At 32.6% G+C, this 22176-nt stretch overlaps 3 protein-coding genes and 1 pseudogene across 3 annotated transcripts; 3 read left to right on the top strand and 1 right to left on the bottom strand.

Annotated features, from left to right (window-relative positions):
* The first annotated feature begins 473 nt into the window (after nt 1–473).
* LOC125828519 (uncharacterized) lies at nt 474–1051 on the top strand. The gene is given in 3 exon segments (XM_049507816.1): nt 474–494; nt 497–604; nt 770–1051. Coding segments are annotated over 3 exon segments (411 nt in total).
* A 7312-nt stretch (nt 1052–8363) lies between these two features.
* On the top strand, nt 8364–11580 carry LOC125828490 (very-long-chain aldehyde decarbonylase GL1-4-like). The gene is made up of 10 exons (XM_049507786.1): nt 8364–8470; nt 8782–8993; nt 9186–9418; nt 9523–9742; nt 9824–10205; nt 10304–10415; nt 10577–10776; nt 10870–10971; nt 11050–11223; nt 11316–11580. Exons 1-10 carry the CDS (start codon nt 8411–8413, stop codon nt 11496–11498), a joined length of 1878 nt encoding a protein of 625 aa, XP_049363743.1. The 5' UTR covers nt 8364–8410; the 3' UTR covers nt 11499–11580.
* A 3129-nt stretch (nt 11581–14709) lies between these two features.
* Nucleotides 14710–17417, top strand: LOC125828493 (cytochrome P450 71AU50-like; annotated as a pseudogene).
* A 2182-nt stretch (nt 17418–19599) lies between these two features.
* LOC125828521 (uncharacterized) lies at nt 19600–21105 on the bottom strand. The gene is made up of 3 exons (XM_049507817.1): nt 20796–21105; nt 19982–20214; nt 19600–19878 (listed from the first exon to the last, which is right to left on the bottom strand). The coding sequence occupies exons 1-3, from the start codon at nt 21091–21093 to the stop codon at nt 19600–19602; spliced, it is 810 nt and encodes a 269-aa protein (XP_049363774.1). The 5' UTR covers nt 21094–21105.
* Between the last annotated feature and the right edge of the window lie 1071 nt (nt 21106–22176).

Below are 22176 nucleotides of genomic sequence, written 5' to 3'. Positions count from 1 at the left end.
GAAATTACTCAATAAGATTTAAATTTTTACGATTTTGTGTAAGTGTCAGTAATTAGAGACTAACAATGTAATATTTGAAATAAATGTCATAATATTTTCAACATTTGTATCAAATGTCACTGTTTTAATGATATTTTTTTCCAAATGTCGTTATTTTTACGACATTTGACACCAAATGTCGTTGCTCTATGGCATTTGTCACCAAATGATGATGTTTTTAAGACATTTGTATTAAATGTCGTTATTTGTATTGACATTTTTTTCATAAATGTCGAAAAATTATAATTTTTTGACATTTGCTTCAAAAGTCACTAAATAAATGTCGTTGTATCTCCTCTTTCCGCTACTACTGATAATAATAGGAAATTGGCTAATTTGTATAGGTAGTGTGAGCTCTTCACTGAAATTGTCAGAGGAAGAGTGGGAACATACCTTTAGGACAAATCTAAGAGGGGCATGGTTAGTGTCAAAATATGCGCGATGCTAAACAATTGGTGGAGGATCTGTTATTAATATAACTTCAATAGCTGCCCTAAATCGAGTAGTAGTACCAGGGACTCTTGCTTACGCTTCTTCAAAGATGGCTCTTGACATGGTCACTAAGGTACGTACGTATAATAATAAATTAATCTCTATAGGCTTAGATGAATGTACGTTGAGATGACTTGTTATTAGCTCTCTTCCACATAGATATTTCACTATGCGTGTTGAGTACTCAGTATTTTGAGTTCATAGATTATGATAAATCTACTTGATGATCGAATTGCAGATAATGGCTCTTGAATTGGGAGTAGACAAGATCAGAGTGAACTCAATATCACCAGGAATATTCAAATATGAGATAACAGATCTGAGCCTTTTTCAACAAAAATGGTTACATAAATTTCTTTATAAAACCCTCCCTCAGAGATTTGTTGGAACCACAGATCCAGCTTTAACATCAGTAATTCGATATTTGATTCATGATTCTTCTGAATATGTAACGGGCAATATCTTCATTGTCAATGGTGGAGGTACCTTACCAGGTGTTCCCATTTTTCCATCATTGTAAAAGATGAAGTAATAATTTAGTATTGTACAACCCACGTCAATAAGGTGAAAGTTCAATAGTCAATCAATTGAACTACTGAGATTTTTCTATTTTTCTCATTGTGTTAGTCGTATTATTGTTCAATTCTCCAAGTGATCGAAATGTATGTCAATTTTTATTTTATTTTCTTATCAATTTTTCCTTGTTAGCAGGGGTATTATATATTATGTCAATGGTTTATTTCGCAATCACATCAGTAAAAAAAATTTGAGAACAGCAAGAGTATATCAAAAGATTTTTGTACATAAAATGTTACTATAAGACACTTTGTAAGCTAAAAATTTGGATATGCTTTGTGAGTGATTTGCAAGCATACATCACGTAGGTAAATAAGTTAATTACATTAAATATATTATATGAAATTAGTTTATGCATAATATACATAATACATCAATATAGAAATTTAAACTTGATCTCAATTGGTAGGTAAGGTCTTTAATTTTAAGAGTATATATATAGGCATCAACTCAACGTGTATCAACTGAACACTTCAACTTGCTTTCACTATGACTCATGAACATCTGACGCCAACATGACACATAAATAACATTTTTTCCCCAAGAAATCTCTTAATATATGAAAGAGTGAAAAAGTGTTTTTGATATTAACGCACATATTTAATTTATTCGGAGCTATTAGAGTGGGATCCACTTTTGGGGAATATGAATCGAAGCAATAACAAGAATATTTCTAGTAGAACATCTTTCACAATCCCTGGAGAGATGGTCACTAATAAATCGAGGGATAAGTTATTCGACTCATTCACATCCAGATCATGAATGTTTAGAATCCATATTATGCAAGGACATATTGCTTTGCTAATTTGAATTGAAAGGTGATATAAAATCGATCTATTTCTGACATCATATTTTGGAAGTGTACTTTAAATGATCATTTGAATTTGTAAGTTAGAGCGTTCTACTATTACAGTGGGAACAAGTTGAGTTTATCTAAATGTACACTCTCAAAATTAAAGTATTTACTTGTTAGCTAAGGTAAAATTTGAAGGTATGTTTACATATTACTAGCTTTTCGACACGTGTGTTGCACGTGATTACCAACTCATAAAATATATGTTATAGTAAATAATATTGCTTATTTAAGTGAAGATTTGAGTAATAAACTTTGCACAAAATAATATTGCAGATTCTTTTGTGAATGTTTAGTGTGAACCGTCATATATATCTCTTATTCACGTGAATCTATGAAGATGGTCAATGAAAAATTTTATTAGTTAAATGTAATAATGCATATATTTATTTCAACTTGATGAGGTTCAATCATGTAATTAGTCGTATCTCAGTAATATTACCTTATAGACGATATTTATTGTTTATTTTTCTTGTCATCTAACCAGATGTACTTTGCACGTGTATTCCACGTTAAACTGTTTAGATGTCATATGAACATGTGAAGAGAACAACTACATTTTATTTTTTAGAACTAATTTTTGTATATTAATTTTTATTTTATAAGTTATAACATAATAAATGACGTTCTTGTTGTTAGCTCTCATATTTGACTTCTTGATTGACTGTATACATAAACCAAAGAGAGTTATTTGACTGTCCATAGTTAACCGACAAAGGTTTCCTTCTTTTTACCAAACAAACTAAAAATTAAAATTAAAGAATATTTTCTATTTGTGAAATCATATACATGATCACATGTTTATCTTACACCCAACAACTATGTAGTTCATGTTCTTGTAAACGATTTTCAATTTATTCAATCAAGCATGATTCATCTCAGAAAAAATAACAACATCGTGTTATCACATATATAGGGGCGGTGTTATAATATAAAAAATTATTGGTCAAAAGTTAATACAAGAAAAGATGAAAGATAGAAATAATTAATGTAATAATTATGAGAATTCATAATATAATAACTAAAGAATGTTAAAGAGTGTGAATAACGTTTGCAATAATTAGTAATAACTAAGAGAATTTATAATGTTATAAATAAATGATTAATGTGCAATAGATGTATTTCTAATAAATTTTATACGTACATAAATAAATAGAACTTTTAATTAATGTTACCATTTTTTCTTATAGTTATTAGATTTTAATTTAGTGTAGGGACAAAATGAAAATGTTTATTCCATATTACTGATTATAAAATTTATAATGTAATTGATAATTTTGAAATGATTCATATATATTCACATATTTTCACTCTTGAGAAGTTTAATAATTTTGGAAAAAGATGTTCAGAAGCATATATTTACATCACAAGAGAATTTGTTAACAAAAACAAATGAATTTAGATTACATCATGTTACCTTCATATATTGGAACATTACATACTAATGTATATATTATGCAAAAAATAGTTATTATATCATCAAAATTATTTTCCTCAAGTACACGAGGTTATGGAATTTGCCTTCTTAGGATAGAACGATTTACTTCATCAGAATAGTGGTACCTCATATTCCGCTAAACTTCAAACTCACTCAACGACAATAAATCTCACGAAATTTTTAAAATGCAAGAAGAAAAGTAGGAGATTAAAAAAATTGTGGTTGAAAAATGAGTGGAAACCCCTCTATTTATACAACAAAGAGTAGTATGAACAAGTGTTTTTTGTGTCTTATCTGTAAAGTCATGACCTTTTCGAGAAGTCACAACCCTTTGGAAAAGTCACAACATATTGAAAAAGTCACAACTCTTTGGAAAAGTCACAACTCACCGAAAAATCACAACCCTTTGAAAAAAGTCACAACTAATTATCGAAAAAGTCACAACTCATCAACAAAGTGACCTTTCCTAGAAGTCACAGCGGCCCTTTGGAAAAGTCACAACTTATTGAAAAAGTCACAACTCTTTAAAAAAGTCACAACTCATTGAAAAATCACAACCCTTTGAAAAAAGTCACAACTTATCGGAAAAGTCACAACTCATCAAAAAAGTCACAACCTAAGTTAGGAATATTATAATAATTTAACATTCAAGTTAGGAGTTCATGCTTTTAAGTTTAAGGTAATATAGATAATTTAAATAGTAAACTATATAAATGATGAGTACCTAAAGCAAATTGCAAATTGTTTAAGGAGTGTTTTTTTTCCTTCTACTTGATACCTAATATTTTAATAATACATGTACTATTGCTTATATTTTTTTTTTGTTATTATTTCGAGTCCAATGTACCTAATGTACTAGGGAATAAAATAGCAAGCAAATACTATTTTAATTTATTAAGGTATAAATTTAATATCAATCCTATATTTAACTATAGTACACTATACCAAATGACCCTTATTATATATTCAAAAGTACAAGGTATGTATTAACTGTTGCAACTAGACAATGAGGAACTAATCTTTTGATTCATAACTAAAGTTTGATACTTGAACTTCTTTAATATTGACCAACTAGATATTTTAACTTGACGTAATTATATCTCGTGGATTTCTCACGTTGATGTGACCAGATATTTGTCTTTTAATAATTGTCGGCAAAGACAATTAAACAATGAAGTAGTTGTGCAATGTAGATTTGTTCAAATCACAACTTGATTTATAATCTTTTAATTTTCCCACACATTTTGACTAAGTACCATAGATAGACAAGGATAGAATTATTTTGGAAGTAATTTGTACATTTATGTAGTTCTAGTTTGGACTAAATTGTTAACGTTGTATTGAACGAAATTCAGAGGCCATGTGCTTAATATATATAATTGACTACTTCATGCACTATTAATTAAAAATTGAATTATTTGACTCTGATACTTAGAAAATACATCTTTATGTAATTTATGTAGCTCATTTGATTGACTATCTGAAACTTCACCTTATCAATACGGATTGAATTCTCCATCTTATAATCTCCTCCTACCCGATATATATATAAGCACCATCTCATAAAAGTAAAACAGACATTAGGAAAGTAAATAGATAAAGAGGTTGCCAAGGCTATTAAAGTCTAATAAAATAAGCCTATGGATTCAAATGTCAATAAAAGGTGAGGAATAAAGACATAATAAGGTTCATAGAGTGATAAACACTCCTTCATTATTAATCAGAGATCTCTAGTTTGAGTTCCTCTGAGTACGAAGCTATCTTTATTTGAGAGGATTTTACATTCGATATGAGACTTTTCTGTGCAAAATGTTTGTTGGTTGAGTCGATGGCATGCTCTTTAAGCTGATATCCACCTCATCTTTTTTCTTGTTGGTTATAGTCGATGTCCCTCTCCATGTACTTATTTTCTTCTTTAATATACGAGGTTGAGCCGTTTCAAAGCCTCCATAGTGGACTGTTGATTGAAAAAAGAAAAACTATGTCCCACTCAAGACTAATCAACAATTTCTAATGGAAGAATTGCATGGCTATTGAATATAAGGATTTGTCACTATGCACATTAATATTGTGATAAATATTTATTTTTATTTATCCACTATATTATTAAAAAAAAATATCAAATTGGTAGTTATGCAGTTTGAAAAATATTTCAAAAATAATTTATCATGACTTAGTTCCTAATTGATTTTTATTGATTATAATTATAAGTTTTCAACAAATTAAATTTGTTATATTCAAAAGGTGATATAATTAAATGATCATTGTATTTATTATTTCTTAAGAATATTATTTTCCAACAGGATGACGATCAAGTAGATCTTGTTCACTTAATATAGAACTATCATCTCAACAATCAATAATGACAATAATATCATTATGATTAATATATGTATTATATACTCCCTCCGTCTCATATTAGTTATATATATATCCATGTTAATATAAATAATTATTCCAAATTACTTGTTAAGTTATAAAATTAATTAGATCAAATTAATTAAAAATTCCTCATTATTTTTGCGATTAATTCTTTATTGGAAAGTGTAAATAATTTATAAAGATTAAAAAGAAAATCTTAAAAGATAAATTAGAAAAACTATCCTTCTTATTTATAATTTCTTAAAAAATGTATAAAAGGAAAAGCAAACAATTAATATAGGACAGAAAGAATAGTTGAGAATCATGAAAATCTCAAAAAAGTTCATTTTACTTGGGACAAACTAAGAATGATCGATGAGAGATAGATATAGCGCGACGAGGGAGAGACCAATTGTAAATGTTTTATTGTGAATACCATAGAGTGTATTTTCTCTTTTTACTATGTACTTAATCAATGCGAGAGACTAGATATTCATTATCAAGAGTTTTTTATGTTTTTAAAGAAGTAGAGATCTCCATGAACACCGCAAATGGGGGGCAAGAGGCACCCTATCAATTTAGTATTTCTTGATGCTTTTCGTGCCATAGTTCGTTAATCATCCATCGTGCATGCACCGAGGATAGGAGGGAGCAGTGACGGAGCTAGGATTTTAAACTGAAAAACTAGACACGCTAATCGAGGGGGTTCGACATCTACTATATATACATAAAAAATAATTTTAACCATATATAAATAGTAGTATTTTCTATCGAAGGGGGTTCGAATGAACCCCCTAACAGAGGGCTGGCTCCGCCCCTGGGAGGGAGATGCACGGAGGGGGGACGAAGCACCCCACCCATGCGGCTCGCCTTAATGTTTAAACAATTTCACGGGTCATTTTTCTTATTTTAAAGTTATTTTTATATATATATATATTATTCGAAAATTTTGATTTATCAAATATGAAAAGAAAATTGAAAAACATTTTCTCCTAAACACACCCTTAGATCTGAACAGAAAAGGTCATATGATTAATGGCTTTATGTACCAATCCCATGAAAAAAATTTCAATAAAATTTTTCCATAAAAGCCCAACCAACAATAATTGTGTGAGACTCCGTTCTTCTTTTGACACTTGGATGGTGGACCCATTTTTTTACTTTTTTTACTATTCTTCTTCCACTCACTCTTCTTTTCTTTCATTTTTTTAAAATTCTTTCAACTCCTAAGTCCTAATAAATATCTAACTCCCAACTATATAAGTAAACAATTGATAAAATTAATAAAAATATTAATAAATACTTTTTGTCAAATGAAAACGTTCTCATGATTGAATATTTATTAGTATTTTTATTAATTATATCAATTGTTTACTTATATAGTTGGGAGTTGGATATTTATTAGGAGAGTTAAAAAAAATTAAAAAAAAATGAAACAAAAGAAGAGTGAGGGGAAGAAGAATAGTAAAAAAAGTAAAAAAATGGGTCCACCATCCAAGTGTCAAAAGAAGAATGGAGCCTCACACAACAATGTAAAAAAATGGGTTCACCATCCAAGTGTCAAAAGAAGAATGGAGCCTCACACAACTATTGTTAATTGAGCATTTACCATTATAAAAATTTTCTTGTTTGGTTGAACCTCTATCATTGTAAAAAAATTTCCCCATGACCTAATTTTAACACCTAGCAAAGAGAGAATATTCAATTTAAAAAGAGGTCAAATTTGGGTTACTCTTACACTAATCAGTCAGTATTGTTACTTTTCTTTTCTACAGTACTGTATAGTCATTATAGTTTTTACTTTTTCAAAATAATTTTTTTTAGTTGAAACTTTATCAAAAATAATCTTTCTATCTTATACGGGTATGAATAAAATTTACATTCAATCAATTGCACCATTTAGCCTTATAAGATTTACATTCAGTCAATCGCACCATTTAACTTTCTTGTAGCATATGTGTCTGCGGATAATATTGTACTCCAATTTTAGAAATATATAATAAAAATACTTAGATTTATGGAGAAATCATAGATTCACCTCCCTCGTAATTTGAATATAAAATTTGCCCTTGCATACAGTATTCCACTATATAGAACTATACAAAATATGTTATTATTGTTACGAGGATCAAATTATCAAAACCATTGAGTATTGAACTAACATCCAAAACCAGAGTTATTTAAGAGAGTAATTAAGTATAGATTTCTACAAAAGAAATATAATTTTATTGTCCGTGTGCTTTAGATTCAACACCTACCAAAGATGAAATATTTAATTAGAGAGGCGAAGTTTGGATCACTTTAACTTTTGGACTAAGAACCAAAATCAGAGTTATTTTAAAACTTGTGATCTTAAATAAGTCAAACGTAGACTTTGGATTGTTTTAACCCGACAATACCTGTGAGGCGCTTTTCATTATTGGGCGTGTCTTAACAAAATCTAACATAAAAAATAAAAAATAAAATAGAAAATACTTATAAAGTGTTAAATACTCTTAATGGCGTATGACCTTTTGAAAAAAATGATCGTACAAGTTTAATTCAAAACAGACAATATCACGTCACATTAAAAATATACAAAGCATAGAGACAAGTTGGACTGAGCTAGCTATAAGTAGTAGGCTAATTTTACAAGGAAGGAGCAAACACACATGGCTTCTAAACCTGGAATTCTCACAGAATGGCCATGGGCAAACCTTGGCAACTTTAAGGTACATATATATTTTTTCTTAATTTATTTTGCAGTACTCATCAAAACTTTTTCTTGATTTCTCTTATTTGTTGTGAACTTGGAAATATGTGTTCCTAATATAATGCATTAGATCATCAATATCTTGTAGTCTTAAACATGAGCTTTATTTGTTGAAATGTGTAATCATCTCATCTGAAAGTTTAAATCGTCAGAATAGTACACTATATTTACTTAATTATATTATGTTAGAAGTTAGTAAATTTAAGCTTCTTTTTTTTTTATGTTAGCTAGAATTGTGCTAATTATGTTGTTTTTTGGTATGGGATGAAGTACTTGGTGTTGGTACCATTTGTTGGTCATAGCATATACTCATTCTTGAGGGAGGGAGATATTGGATACATTGCCATACTTCCATTTCTACTCTTCAGATTTATTCACAACCAGATATGGATATCGTTATCGCGCCACAGGACTGCTAAGGGTAATAATCGAATTGTTGATAGAAGCATTGAGTTTGATCAAGTTGACAGAGAAAACAGCTGGTAACTTATATACTTTCTCTATGTCCTATTTTATTTGACTCTGCACAATTTTTTTGAAAAAAAAAACGACTTTTGTAACCTTATGTCCTTGGTGGGATGATGAAAAGTCCCTCACCAAAGTTCAGATAATTAAATCAGTCGACTGAGCTACTACGATTCTCCAATTAAATTGAAGGTTGAATTGTTATGTAGGGATGATCAAATCATATTTAATGGGCTATTATACTATATTGGATACCTGAGGATGGAACAAGTTCATCACTTGCCTCTATGGAGAACTGATGGGTTGATTATAACTGCATTGATCCATATTGGTCCTGTTGAGTTTATCTATTATTGGTTTCATAGAGCTCTGCATCACCATTTTCTCTATTCACGTTATCATTCTCATCACCACTCCTCTATTGTTACTCAACCTATCAGTGGTAAGTCCGTCTTCATACAATGGTTCTTTAACTAGTACTACATTTTTTAACCTTTTATACAAGGTTACTAATTCACAAGGACTTTAAATTGATGTATTTGACAGCATTTATTCATCCGTTTGCTGAGGTTGCATCATATTATACCATCTTTGCTGTTCCTGTAATCGCAACGGAATTCACTGGGACTACTTCTGTAGCTTCAATTACTCTTTATGTTATCTTTACTGATTTCATGAACAACTTGGGCCATTGTAACTTTGAGGTTATTCCAAAGTGGATGTTCTCTCTGTTTCCACCTCTCAAGTACTTGATATATACGCCCTCGTGAGTACTCTTCTTGTCCCTAGACATATTTCGAGTAATTTTACACTATCAGGTTATGATATGAATGTGTTGATGCCACAGGTACCACTCACTACATCACACTCAATTCAGAACAAACTATTCTCTTTTCATGCCAATATATGACTATATTTTTGGTACAATGGACAAGTCGAGTGACACGTTGTATGAAAAGTCACTTGAGAAAAAAGCTGAAGTGCCTGATGTGGTTCACCTTACACATCTAACAACCTCACAATCCATCTATCATCTCCGTCTAGGATTTTCATCTTTGGCCTCGAAGCCTCACATGACTAGCTCTAAGTGGTATTTGTGGTTAATGTGGCCTGTCACGCTATGGTCAATAGTGATTACTTGGATTTATAGTCACACGTTTGTTATCGAGAGGAATTTGTTCAAGGATCTCAAATTACAAACTTGGGCTATTCCAAAGTTTCGCAAACAAGTAATAATCTAAATCTTATTCAAGATTGATTAATTGTCTTGCCTATTAATTTGGATCTGTTATCATTTATCATGATTCTTGATTATTATTTTTTACAGTACTTTAGTCAATGGCAAAGAAAGAGTATTAATAATTTGATCAAGGAAGCCATCATGGAAGCAGATCAGAAAGGCGTAAAGGTTTTGAGCCTCGGACTCTTAAATCAGGCAAGTAAACTCAAATCCTCTGTTTGTCCCTCTTTATGTGAGACGATTCGGAGTTCAAAGGTCAAACTATCTAGTTTTTGATGTAAATTCAGATATAGAATCTTCAATCTTTTTAAAGATCTAATGAGTCGATACTTGTACAAATGGAACTTACTCTATAGGAAGAGAAGTTGAATAACAATGGTGAAATTTACATAAGGAAGCATCCTGAGCTGAAAGTTAAAGTGGTAGATGGAAGTAGCCTAGTTGTTGCTGTGGTTCTCAACTCCATTCCTAAAGGAACATCCCAAGTGGTACTTCAAGCTCGTCGTTTATCCAAAGTTGCTAGTGCTATTGCCCTCGCCTTGTGTCAACGAGGAATTCAGGTATTAATAATCTTCTTACACTATCCTAGCTCCTTGATTTTGGTTTTCCTTTAATCTCTGCAATTAATTGTAATCTTTTTTATACATATATAGGTTGTCACGTTAGACGAAGAAGAGTACAAGGGACTTAAAGCAAGGCTTACCCCCGAGGCTGCAGCTAATTTGGTCTTGTCGAAAAGTACTTGTGTTTCAAAGGTAGTACTATAACATATAATCTTGTGATAATTCAAGAATTAGGAAGTTGTTGATTGATTTTGACGCGATATATTGCAGACATGGCTAGTAGATAATGGATTGAGTGAAGATGAGCAATTGAAAGCACCAAAAGGAACATTATTTATTCCTTATTCACCATTTCCACCAAAGAAAGCTCGCGAGGATTGCTTCTACTTCAGCACACCAGCCATGATTTGTCCAAAACATATTCAAAATGTAGACTCTTGTGAGGTCAGAAAAGATTATTTAATATCCTCATAGTAATTTTTTTCTGTTTAAGTTTTGATTGTTTATTGACGATTGATTTTGTTTTGTATTTCAAGAACTGGCTGCCAAGAAGAGTGATGAGTGCATCGAGAATAGCTGGAATTTTGCACGCGTCTGAAGGTTGGAACGAGCATGAGTGTGGTGACATGATGTTTGATGTTGACAAAGTATGGAAAGCTAGTATTGATCATGGTTTTTCACCATTTACCATGTCTTCTTCTATTGAAGCCAAGATCTAGAAATGTAGATTTTTATTTTGTAAGACCATATGTTAGATCAGCTTGTAATAATGGTCAATAACATATTGCAGTATTACAATTTTTTGGGAGTTTTTTACGTGAACTGTTACCAACTATTTATCAAAACATCTCTTTACCAACTATTTATCAAAACATCTCTCGAAGTTCCCTTTGTTCAATGGTGGGGCGGGAAACTTCCTGTCAAATCAATCAGAGAGACAAAGCTTTTTTTGTTAAATAATTGACAGAAATTAACTTTTGACAAATTTAAAAGACCAAAATTACTTAAAGCACATTTAAAGGGACTATTTTGTACCTAAACACAAACATAAGTCAATTTTTCCTATATCTTCAAAAATCGACCATAATCCTCCTCTCCGTTCACCGGAAAGGAATCTGAGTTCATGGGTCGGGTCGGGTCGGGTAGGGTCAGATTGTTTCGGCCATTTCTCTGTTGTTTCTGTAAAGAAGGGAGAGCTTTCAGCTTAAAGGATAAAGAGGAGGTCTTTTTTTTTTAATCTAAGGTATTTCATTTTTCTGTTGCATTGTTGTTTTTAATTAGCTGAAAATTGAATTCGATAGGGTCGAACCTAAAACTTCTGATTAAGAATAAAAGAATAGTTATCACTTTATCACCATCCTTAGTGGTATATTATCACTTAATTATTAAGTGTTGGGATGAAAAGCTACAGTGTGTGTCATCAAATATGCTTAAATTACCACCATCCTTGTGTAATGCTCATGTACTGAAGAGTTTGCATATGTTAGTAATACAGATTCCAGAGTAATGCACAAAAGTTGTTTGCTTTATGGTTGGTGAAGCATTTTGGAATAGTATGTATAGTAATAGTATAATTTTCTCAGGAAAGGGGTTCAAATGAACCCCGTTCAGGTACCCTATGTCTCTCACAACCTGTTCCTTTTGCCCAGTGGCTTTGTGAGTTATTTCTATTATACTCTGCAAAAGAAAGGATTTGTTCTTTCTTACTCCCCATGATCAACCTTTTGTGTGTGAAAGAAACTATTTAGTATACGGAGTATTACTTGAGTTAATAACATACAGAGAGAAGTGTGCACAGGTGACACATTAGTTATATGCTTATTGAGGGTAAAAAAGTACTGGTGGATGGACCAACTATGTGGTTGTTACAAAAAGCAGGATGAGGGGGAAAACTACTAGCGACTATATTTACAAAAAGCAGAATGAGGGGAAAACTACTAGTGACTGTACTCCCCATGGTCATTAGTTGTTTCTTGCTCGCTTCATCGATGGATCTTATCATTGATCGAACAAAAGTGGTTATCGAGCCTCAATTGGTAGAAATATTCAAACGTCCTTCTATTTCTCAAGTATTCTTTCATCTTCGCTAACAAATATGGATTGAACTTAATTATTATGAATAGTTGCTGTTAAGACTTTCGATGTGTAGATTGGAACTTGTGAGTGTGCTGTGGACGTTAGAGGCGCTTGACATACATTTTGAGCTAAGGTAAGTTAAGATGAAACCTCTAAGTATGTTTTTCAACCAAAAACATACTTCTAAGGTGTTTGATACATAGTTTAGCCGATTTTATGATTAAGTGCTTGTGGGACAGAGCAAGTTCTTAATTCATCATGTCTAAAAGTAATTCACTTTGAAAAAGTTAGATTTGCCTAAACTACGATTTGATGATTTTAAGCCTTGTTGATTCTTATTATGTTGACTGGCGTGTTTAGTTGGCTTGATTGTCTTCTTCAGTTGTGGGTATATGTCTGAGTCATCTGATGCTTATTTGATTGTGATATAACCATTTGCACAGCGGCCTCAATGGTAACACCCTTGGAGGTGACATCAGGCTCGAGGGTGAATGCATACTGGGGGCCCTCTGAATTAATGTGGTTGCAGAGAGATTTAATTTGAGCCTGTCAACACGACGAGCGGAGCAGTGATGCTGCAACCAACTTTCGCCAAGTCGAGACACAATTCTTGCCAGATTCCTGATGACGCCCATCACCATCACTATTTCTCCACTCAAGTCTTTCCTTGGCTCCATTTTACCGAGGTATATATCCAGCTAATAATGTAAGGGTGCAGTGAGTTATATAGAAAATAAGTGTTTTATAACATTGTGTTAGAAAATATTGAGAGCCAGTTATTGTTTTATGCAAGAGCTAAGTAGTGTAACCATTAGGGTCACCAGCATATCCTTAATGCCGAAGAATACAACATTACCATTTTCAAAAAAAAAAAAAGTAGTGTACCCATTAGTACCAGATCTAAGTTCTTTTCTTCACGGTACCAGAATAGATTTAAGTTGGCCAACCTAAGTAAAACTTTTGTCAAAATGGCCTAACTGCCAATTTAGTAAATACTTTAAGGAAGACCATGCATTTAACATAAATTGATTAAACAATAAATGAAAACACCATCCTAGGGTCCCTTAGGGGTGGGAGGAGAAGAAAATTTATCATCTTGAGAATCAAAGTGGAACAGATGGTGTATGTTTTACCATTTATATACTCTAGTTGTTCGGATTGGCTGGTGAGTGAGCGCTATTAGAAAACGTGTTACTAGAGCCTATTTAATAGATGAAGGTCTAATGGTCCTAGAACTAGGCCGGCCAACTATTACTATTACTTCTTCTTTTTTCTTGGTTTTCCACCCGGTGTCCAATACCTGCTTTGGGGCCAAACTAATCCCAATTCTCCTAGGGAAGTTCCACTTTTGGGGATTAAAAGCTTCCTACCAAAGGTGACTACTACTACTACTACTACTATTATTATTATTATTATTATTATATTTGTTGTTGTTGTGTACAAAGTTTACAAAGGATGTTACTGTTCTTAGGGCCCGTTTGGATATGAAATTTTTTTTCCAAAACGTTGTTTGGTTATACATTGGAATGATTTTTAAAAATGAGTTTTTCAAATTTTCAAGTTTGCAAAATTTTGTTGAAAATTGTTTTCTCACTTAGAAAGCCTTCTTTCTTTTCTAGTAAAATGCATATCTAAACACAACTTCAATTTCCAAATACCTTTTTTCAACTTCAAAAACTCTTTTTTCAAATTTCAATCAATTCTATGTGCAAAGTCCAAACGCCTACTTACTTCCCCTATATGCATGGGGTCAAAATTGTTATTTACCTTCTATGTATGTTATGATTAGGTGTATAAATATATGTTGAACTTAGTTAAGTGCCATCACATTTCTATATAGAGAAACTATTTGTAAGTTAGGAAGCTAACACATTAATTTACATCAATGGTTTCTATTTGGCAAGTTCTTGCAGTGATAGTTGCAGTGCTATACCCTGTTCAAGCATTGCTCAACATATTCATGAAAAAGAAAAAGAAACTTCCTCCAGGTCCTAAAGGGTTTCCAATTATAGGAAATCTCCATATGGTATTAGGAAAAAATCTCCATCAAGCTCTTCATCATATAGCAAAAAAACATGGTCCCATAATGAGTATGCAATTTGGTCTTGTTCCTGTAATCGTTGCCTCATCTCCTCATGCGGCTGAACTATTCTTAAAAAAACATGATATTGCTTTTGCTAGTAGACCATATAATGCAGCTGGTCAATACATTGCATATGATCACAGAGATATAGTTTTCGGAAAATATGGACCTCATTGGAGAAATATGCGAAAATTGTGCACGATAAAATTGCTTACTAACATCAAGATCAATTCATTTCGATCTATGAGAAAACAAGAGCTTGGAATATTTGTGAATTCTCTCAAACAAGCAGCTTCTAATCATATTGAGGTTGATCTTAGTGCTAAACTTGCCTCTCTAAGCGCGAATATGTCGTGTTTAATGGTACTTGGGAAGAAGTATATGGAAGAGGAGTTTGATGATAGGGGTTTTAAAAATATAATGGAAGAGACTGTAGTTATAGCAGCCTCACCAAATATTGGTGAGTTTTTTCCTTTCCTTAGTGTGTTTGATTTGCAGGGATTTATTGCTCGCATGAAGGAATTGGCAAAGATTTTTGATGATTTTTTGAGAAAGTTATTGATGAGCATGTTCAATCCAAGGACCAAAAGAAGGCTAAGGATATTATTGATACTATGATGACTATTATGCAATCTGGAGAAGCTGAATTCAAATTTGATCGTCGCCATGTCAAAGCTGTCTTGCTGGTAACGTTATTGGAATTCACTCCATCTACTTTAGTAATTGGATTTAACTTCTATACTTCAAAAATAATAATTAAACTTCTTAAATCGTTTTTACCCATCTAGTATTCGGTACTCAATGGCCCAATAAATTCAGATTTGCCTCGTGTAGCACCATTATAGGGGAATCACTCTCTACCATGAATGTCTTCATTCTTGAGACTTGAAACCGAGACTCTAATTAATGATAGGTGTATTTCATCTATCCCAACATATCCCTCGTTGGTCATTACTACTCCCTCTAGTCAATATTAAGTGAATTGTTGGGACTTTTTTCATAGTTCAAAAATAAGTGAATTGTTCAAAGTTAAAGAGAATTGTTGGGACTTTTTCCATGTTTTCCCTCTATTTAATAATGTTCTTAACTACTATACATTTTTTAGGAGAATAATTTGGGAATAATCAAAAGGGTAATAGTAGAAAGTAGCCTTTTGTTTATGTCCTTAAATATTTTTCTTAGGGTGTGTGTCAAACCCCAACAATTCACTTAATATGGACCAGAGGAAGTAGTATTTTAACCTATTGTAATAGGCTATTACCTGTTTCTTCTTTTTTCAGATAACTGGTCACACTAGTTATGGAAGGTTATTTATAATTATATTTTAGATGACCTAAATATGGTAGATATTCTTTCCGGTATGGAGAAGTTAACCTACTAATTAATTTGTTCAAATTATAACATCAATGGTCACCAAGGAGCTTAGAGTTGAAAGTTTAATATTAGGCTCAATTTGGCAAATTCCAATAATTACTAAGAGCAGTAGTACAGTACTATGCGCGATTGTAGGCTCAAATTTATTGAGAATTTCTCTCAATTGAAAATTTCAAATAAAGAAAAGGGAATGTGCACAAATATGCTATTTCTTCCATATTGGAAGTTTATTTCTTAATTGAATCCTATTTATCAGTATGCTAGAACTTTATTCCTTTAATATTCCATAATGAATAAGTTCCCTGAAGGCAAAAGCTTTTGTCAATTTTGAGAGCGAATAGATTAAGAGTAATTCATAGTATTGTACTTAGCATGCTTGTGATCAATATTGTTATTGCTTTAGCAAACTGAAAAAGACCTCCTCGTAAATGCAGGACTTGCTAATAGCTTCAACAGACACTATATCAACTGCAATTGACTGGATTTTTTCTGAACTTTTAAGACACCCTAAGGTTATGAAGAAACTACAAAATGAGTTGGAACAAGCAGTTGGCATAAATAGAATGGTGGAAGAGTCAGACCTGGAAAAGCTAGAGTACTTAGACATGGTTATAAAAGAAGGACTTAGGCTGCACCCCCCTTCACCACTATTGACACCTCATGAATCAATTGAAGATTGCATAGTTGATGGTTTTGATATACCTAAAGGTTCAAGACTTTTTGTAAATGTTTGGGCAATTGGAAGAGATCTAGAAGCTTGGCCTGAGCCCGAGAAGTTCATGCCAGAAAGGTTCATTGATAGCAACATTGATCTTCGTGGGCATGACTTTCAACTTTTACCATTTGGCTCAGGCAGAAGAAGTTGCCCTGGATTACAACTAGGGCTCACCACCATTCGCCTAGTGCTAGCACAATTTGTGCATTGCTTTGATTGGGAGCTACCAAATGGTATGATGCCAAACCATATAGACATGACTGAGAAATTCGGCTTAGTGACACCTCGAGCTCAACATCTAATGGTTATTCCTACTTATAGATTGAATGTATAGTTGACTTAAGTCTTACTAGAAGCTTGAGTGAAAATCTAAGTTTCTTTTATTTCACAAAAAAAATAAAAAATAATCTAAGTTTCTAATTCTGAATTTCTATTTAATAGAATATAAATATCTATGACGTACTTTGTGTGAATCCTCTGATAGAGAAGGGTGCTTTCAGGAATGCAAATAAAGGTAGTGCATTGTGCCATTAGATTGTGTTGTAAGTTCCTTGGAGAATGCACAACTCTCATGTTTAGTTGTTGTTTTTTTAATGGTGACATTTAAATAGAAATAATGTTCTCTTCTTGATATACTCTCTTCGTCCTATTTTATGCGATGTTATTTGTTTCGACATGAAATTACAAAAGAAAAAAGGACTTTTGAAACTTGTGATCTAAAAGAAATTCATTCCCTCTACCCTGTGGATGTTAATATCCATTCAGGAATTGGCTTAATATGCTGAATTTGCTTCAGAAATTTCTTAGAGCACTCTACAGTATTGGGAGTGCTGGTACACATGTTTATTGGATATACTACTTATTTGTTGTTTCCACCTCATGCAGTGTTTCTTCTGTTGCTTGGTTTACGTCACATCAGTATCCAACTTTTGTAAAAAATGATTAGAGTCTGTTGGCCAATTCTCTGGTAAGATCTTGCCTCAACATTCTGTATTGTGTTTTTCACAGATATTAATATTGAGGTGATGGTTACTGCTTTTTGTCCTCATTTGCATTGGCAGTTGCAAGATGTTGACTACACTAATTTTATCCCTGATTATTTTGCAATTGTTGATTGTGAAAGAACCATGCATAAGATAGGTGGAACTCTTCTAATTAATAGTGTATATATATTGGTGCAATCTTCAGTTCAATGTTATCAAAGGCGCGCTTAACCCCTGAAGCGAGGCTCAAAACGTGTTGACTGCTTTGCCTCGCTTAATGTGCACTTTAGTGTCGTCATCAAGGTTCCGAGGCATACTTTTCTTTGCCAATGAACCTCTTCTAAAGAGGCGACACTAAACAATTGATATTTCACTTTATCGTAATTATTTTTCAATTTCTTTGTTCATATATATGTCATTCATGCTTTTAAATTATTAGTCTTGGACTCAACATATATATTGTATTTTTTTCTCCCCTTGCGCCTTTTGTCATTAAAGCCCAGGTTTTATTTGCGCTTAAAGCCCCAATGGAGCTTAGAGCTTTTTTGCGCTTTTTGGTTTTGATAACACCGCAGTTCAGTTGTCCAATTGGTTTGACAGTCAAAATTCAGCCTACACAGTAAACAACCATGGTTATCTCAGTCATGAAGCAATAAAGCACCAAATAGAAATGGATGAAAGCAATTTTGCCTTGGTTTAGTTTCCCTCTGCAGCAAGTTACCTGCTTTAGAGGAGCAAACTTTTCTGTACTTCTTAGGAAAAGCAGAAATGTGTAGCTTTTTCCAAACAGTACAAAAATTGCTTCTGCTATTGCTCAAAACCATTTTATTTTTTTTGTTATTTTGGGACAACCACCTCAAAGTAAAAAAAAAGAAAAATTGACAAAAAAGTTGCATCTAGCCAAACAGGCTGAGAGCCACGGTTATCTCAGATTTTTGGTTAGGGCAGCAATTCCCAGGCATTTTATGCATGCTTGCAGAACCACAGTTTACACAATTGACCTAAAAAGGAATAAATAGATAATTTGAAATAAATAGTCATGGCATTCTAAGAAGAAATGAAAAGAAATATATTGCTGGAACTCCATTATTTTTGGATAAAAACTTCTCTTATTTGGCTAACAATAACGAAGTTCTAGCAAGAGTTTTACATATTAGGTTCAGAAAAGAAGAAATACAATAAAATTGGAATATATAACCATTGCATCTAATCAAGATATATAACAAGAAATTCAGAGTTTGGTAGAATATGCATTGTATATTAAAAAGAAGGAAGAAAAATACACAATTAGATATATGACTATGTAGCAATTAATGGTTGAAAAAAACCACCTAAAAGCTTATTTTCCATTTTTTCTTTACTCCATGCGTCTAAAAGAGAGTGTATCCACACTCTTTGCTGAGACTATCAAGTAGCCATACGTAGGAAGGTAATTAGAACTACAAAAAAGCTAAGGTGTACACTGAATAATCCTAATGAGGTATTCAGTCTACTATTATTGTATATTAACTTGAGGTTGTTATTCTAGAAAATCCTTAATTTGGCTTTGGTTGAACCCATCAAATGTAAATCATGAATCTGCCTCTGTTCTAGAGTGATGAGAAAATTGGGACACCTGTTGAGCTCCCTCCGCTATCAACAATGAAAATATTGCCGGATACATACTCTGAAGAAGAATGGATTAAATACCTGACAACTGATGTTATAGCTGGATCTGTCGTTCCAAGATCTCTCAAAGGAAAGGTTCTGAAAACAAAATTATGAAACCGTTCCTTTTGAATAAGTCTCTCTGTTATCTCAGATTTGAAAATTCCTGGTGCTATTGAGTTCACTCTTATCTTGTATACTCCCAATTCAAGCGCCATCATCTGTCATTATTTGAATAACAGAGAAGAAAGTAAATGAACATTTTGATGATATATCAATGGTAGATGCACCCAAGAAAAGTTTAAGACACTAGCTAGTATGTACCCTAGTGAGCATGTCAAGAGCCATCTTTGAAGAAGCATAAGCAAGACCCCCAGGTATTAGTACCCGATTCAGACCAGAAACTGAAGAGATATTAATAACTGATCCTCCGCCCTGTTTAGCATCGCGCATGCGTCTACAAACATATTTAGACACCAACCATACCCCTCTGAGATTTGTCTTAAAGGTATGTTCCCATTCCTCCTCGGACAATTCTAGTGCAGAGCTCACACTACCTATATATATATATATATATATGATGATAAATAACCAACAAAATTCTTTATCAAGTTCAAACTTCAGGTGCAGCATTAGTCTGAACTTCACTTGCATTAGATTTAAAACTGCATACCAATGCTGCAACCGAACTTCATAGAGATTCTAATCCAAGACTTACATTTGCTTGGCATAATACATAAATATGTCATTTAACTTGGTCCCAGCTCACATTTATGCCATTTAACTTTGGGTGTGCACAAGTAGGCACTTAAATTTGTATAAAATTGAACAAATAGACACACGCGTCCTACATGGCAATTTGAGTTCTACATGGTGTCCTACGTGTATTATGTCATATAGGACTAATGTGTCTACCTGATCAACTTTATACAAGTTTAAGTGTCTACTTGTGCATATCCAAAATTGGAGGGCATAAATGTGAAATGAAACCGAGTTAAAGGGGACATTTATGTATTATGCCTATTTGCTTTCACATCATGTTGAAGTGTGTGACATCTCATCTAAAATATTTACTTTTTTTTCTTTTAGAGATTACACTTATATTTACTTGATTTACTTCTAACTATATGAATATTACCTCTAAGGCCGGCATTGTTAATCAAGGCATCGATACGTCCAAAGGCATCCCAGGCTCTTTGTACAACAGCCTCAACAGTAAAACCATCAGCAGTTATGTCAAGTTCTAGGGCGAACGCACACTGCCGGCCCTCTGAATTAATCGCATCACAGAGAGATTTCAGTCTGTCAAAACGACGAGCAGAAGCAATGATGCTGCAACCAGCTTTTGCCAAGTCGAGACAGATCTCTCGCCCGATTCCTGATGATGCCCCTGTCACCATCACTACTTTTCCACTCAGGTCTTTCCATGACTCCATTTTTATTTGGTATATATAGTATAATGTGATTATAATGCAGAAAGTTATATAGAAAATAAGTATGTTTTATGACATTGTGGTAGTGTACCAATATTATTGCTGGCTAATGTTGGCACCAAATCTAAGTTGTAAGTTGGCAATCTATCTAGCATTTGTGAAAATGGCCAAATGGCCAACTCTAGTTAAGACTTTTAGCCTTTTATGTTTAGTAGCAAAATGAAAATGAGTAAATTTCATAAATGCTCATATAACTGTGACTTTTTTTTCACTAAAGTCACATAACTATATTTTTTAACTGAAAAATCACAAAACTTCCATACTACTAACACAAAAGTCACAATTGTTAGAAAACTCAAACAACCAATAAGTGATAATTTATACTCTATATTTTAATCCTTTTTAATTTTTTATCTTATAAATACATACTCAATTAAAAGAGGACCGACTCGACTCGGTTGTAGTTAATGTATATTGAAAAGCATTACATTTTGTGGCTAGTAAGAAATGAATTTCATGGAGTAATAATTACTACTACTAGTTATCGTCTCAAAGATGCATCAGAAGTAATAATCTTGTGATAATTTTATTCTAATTGATTGACCCCTTTTATTTTATGATTGATTATAGCTGTTTTTTGGAGTATTTTGATGAGATTGTGAGAAAATAAAAGGTATATAAAAGAACATGTCTATAACTTAATAGATGAAGGTCCAGTGGTTCTAGAGTTAGCCCAACTATTATTATTACTGTTATTAATATATGGTGTCATCTGTAATGCAAATTAGTGAAGTTACCCATTTTCTTCCTCTTTGTAGATTTGTCTATATACGCATTAATTGGAAGAATTTTCATGCTAGAGTCTAAGAGAATTTCACTGAATTTACTTCTTGTATGCGTTTGAATTTATTCCCTCTACCTTTTGATGTTAATATCCATTTCAGGGTAGCTACGTAGATGAAGATGCAGATTACAATATTTATTTATGATTCTGTTGCAATTTTTTATTGTGAGAGCAGCGCATGCATAGGATAGGTGAAACTCTTCTAATTAATAGTGTGTATGTATTGGTGTAATCGTCAACTG

Source organism: Solanum verrucosum, unplaced genomic scaffold, assembly GCF_900185275.1.
Source record: "Solanum verrucosum unplaced genomic scaffold, falcon-dt-bn FXZP01000273.1, whole genome shotgun sequence".
Classification (NCBI taxonomy): domain Eukaryota; kingdom Viridiplantae; phylum Streptophyta; class Magnoliopsida; order Solanales; family Solanaceae; genus Solanum; species Solanum verrucosum.
This window is presented reverse-complemented; position numbering and strand designations above follow the sequence as displayed.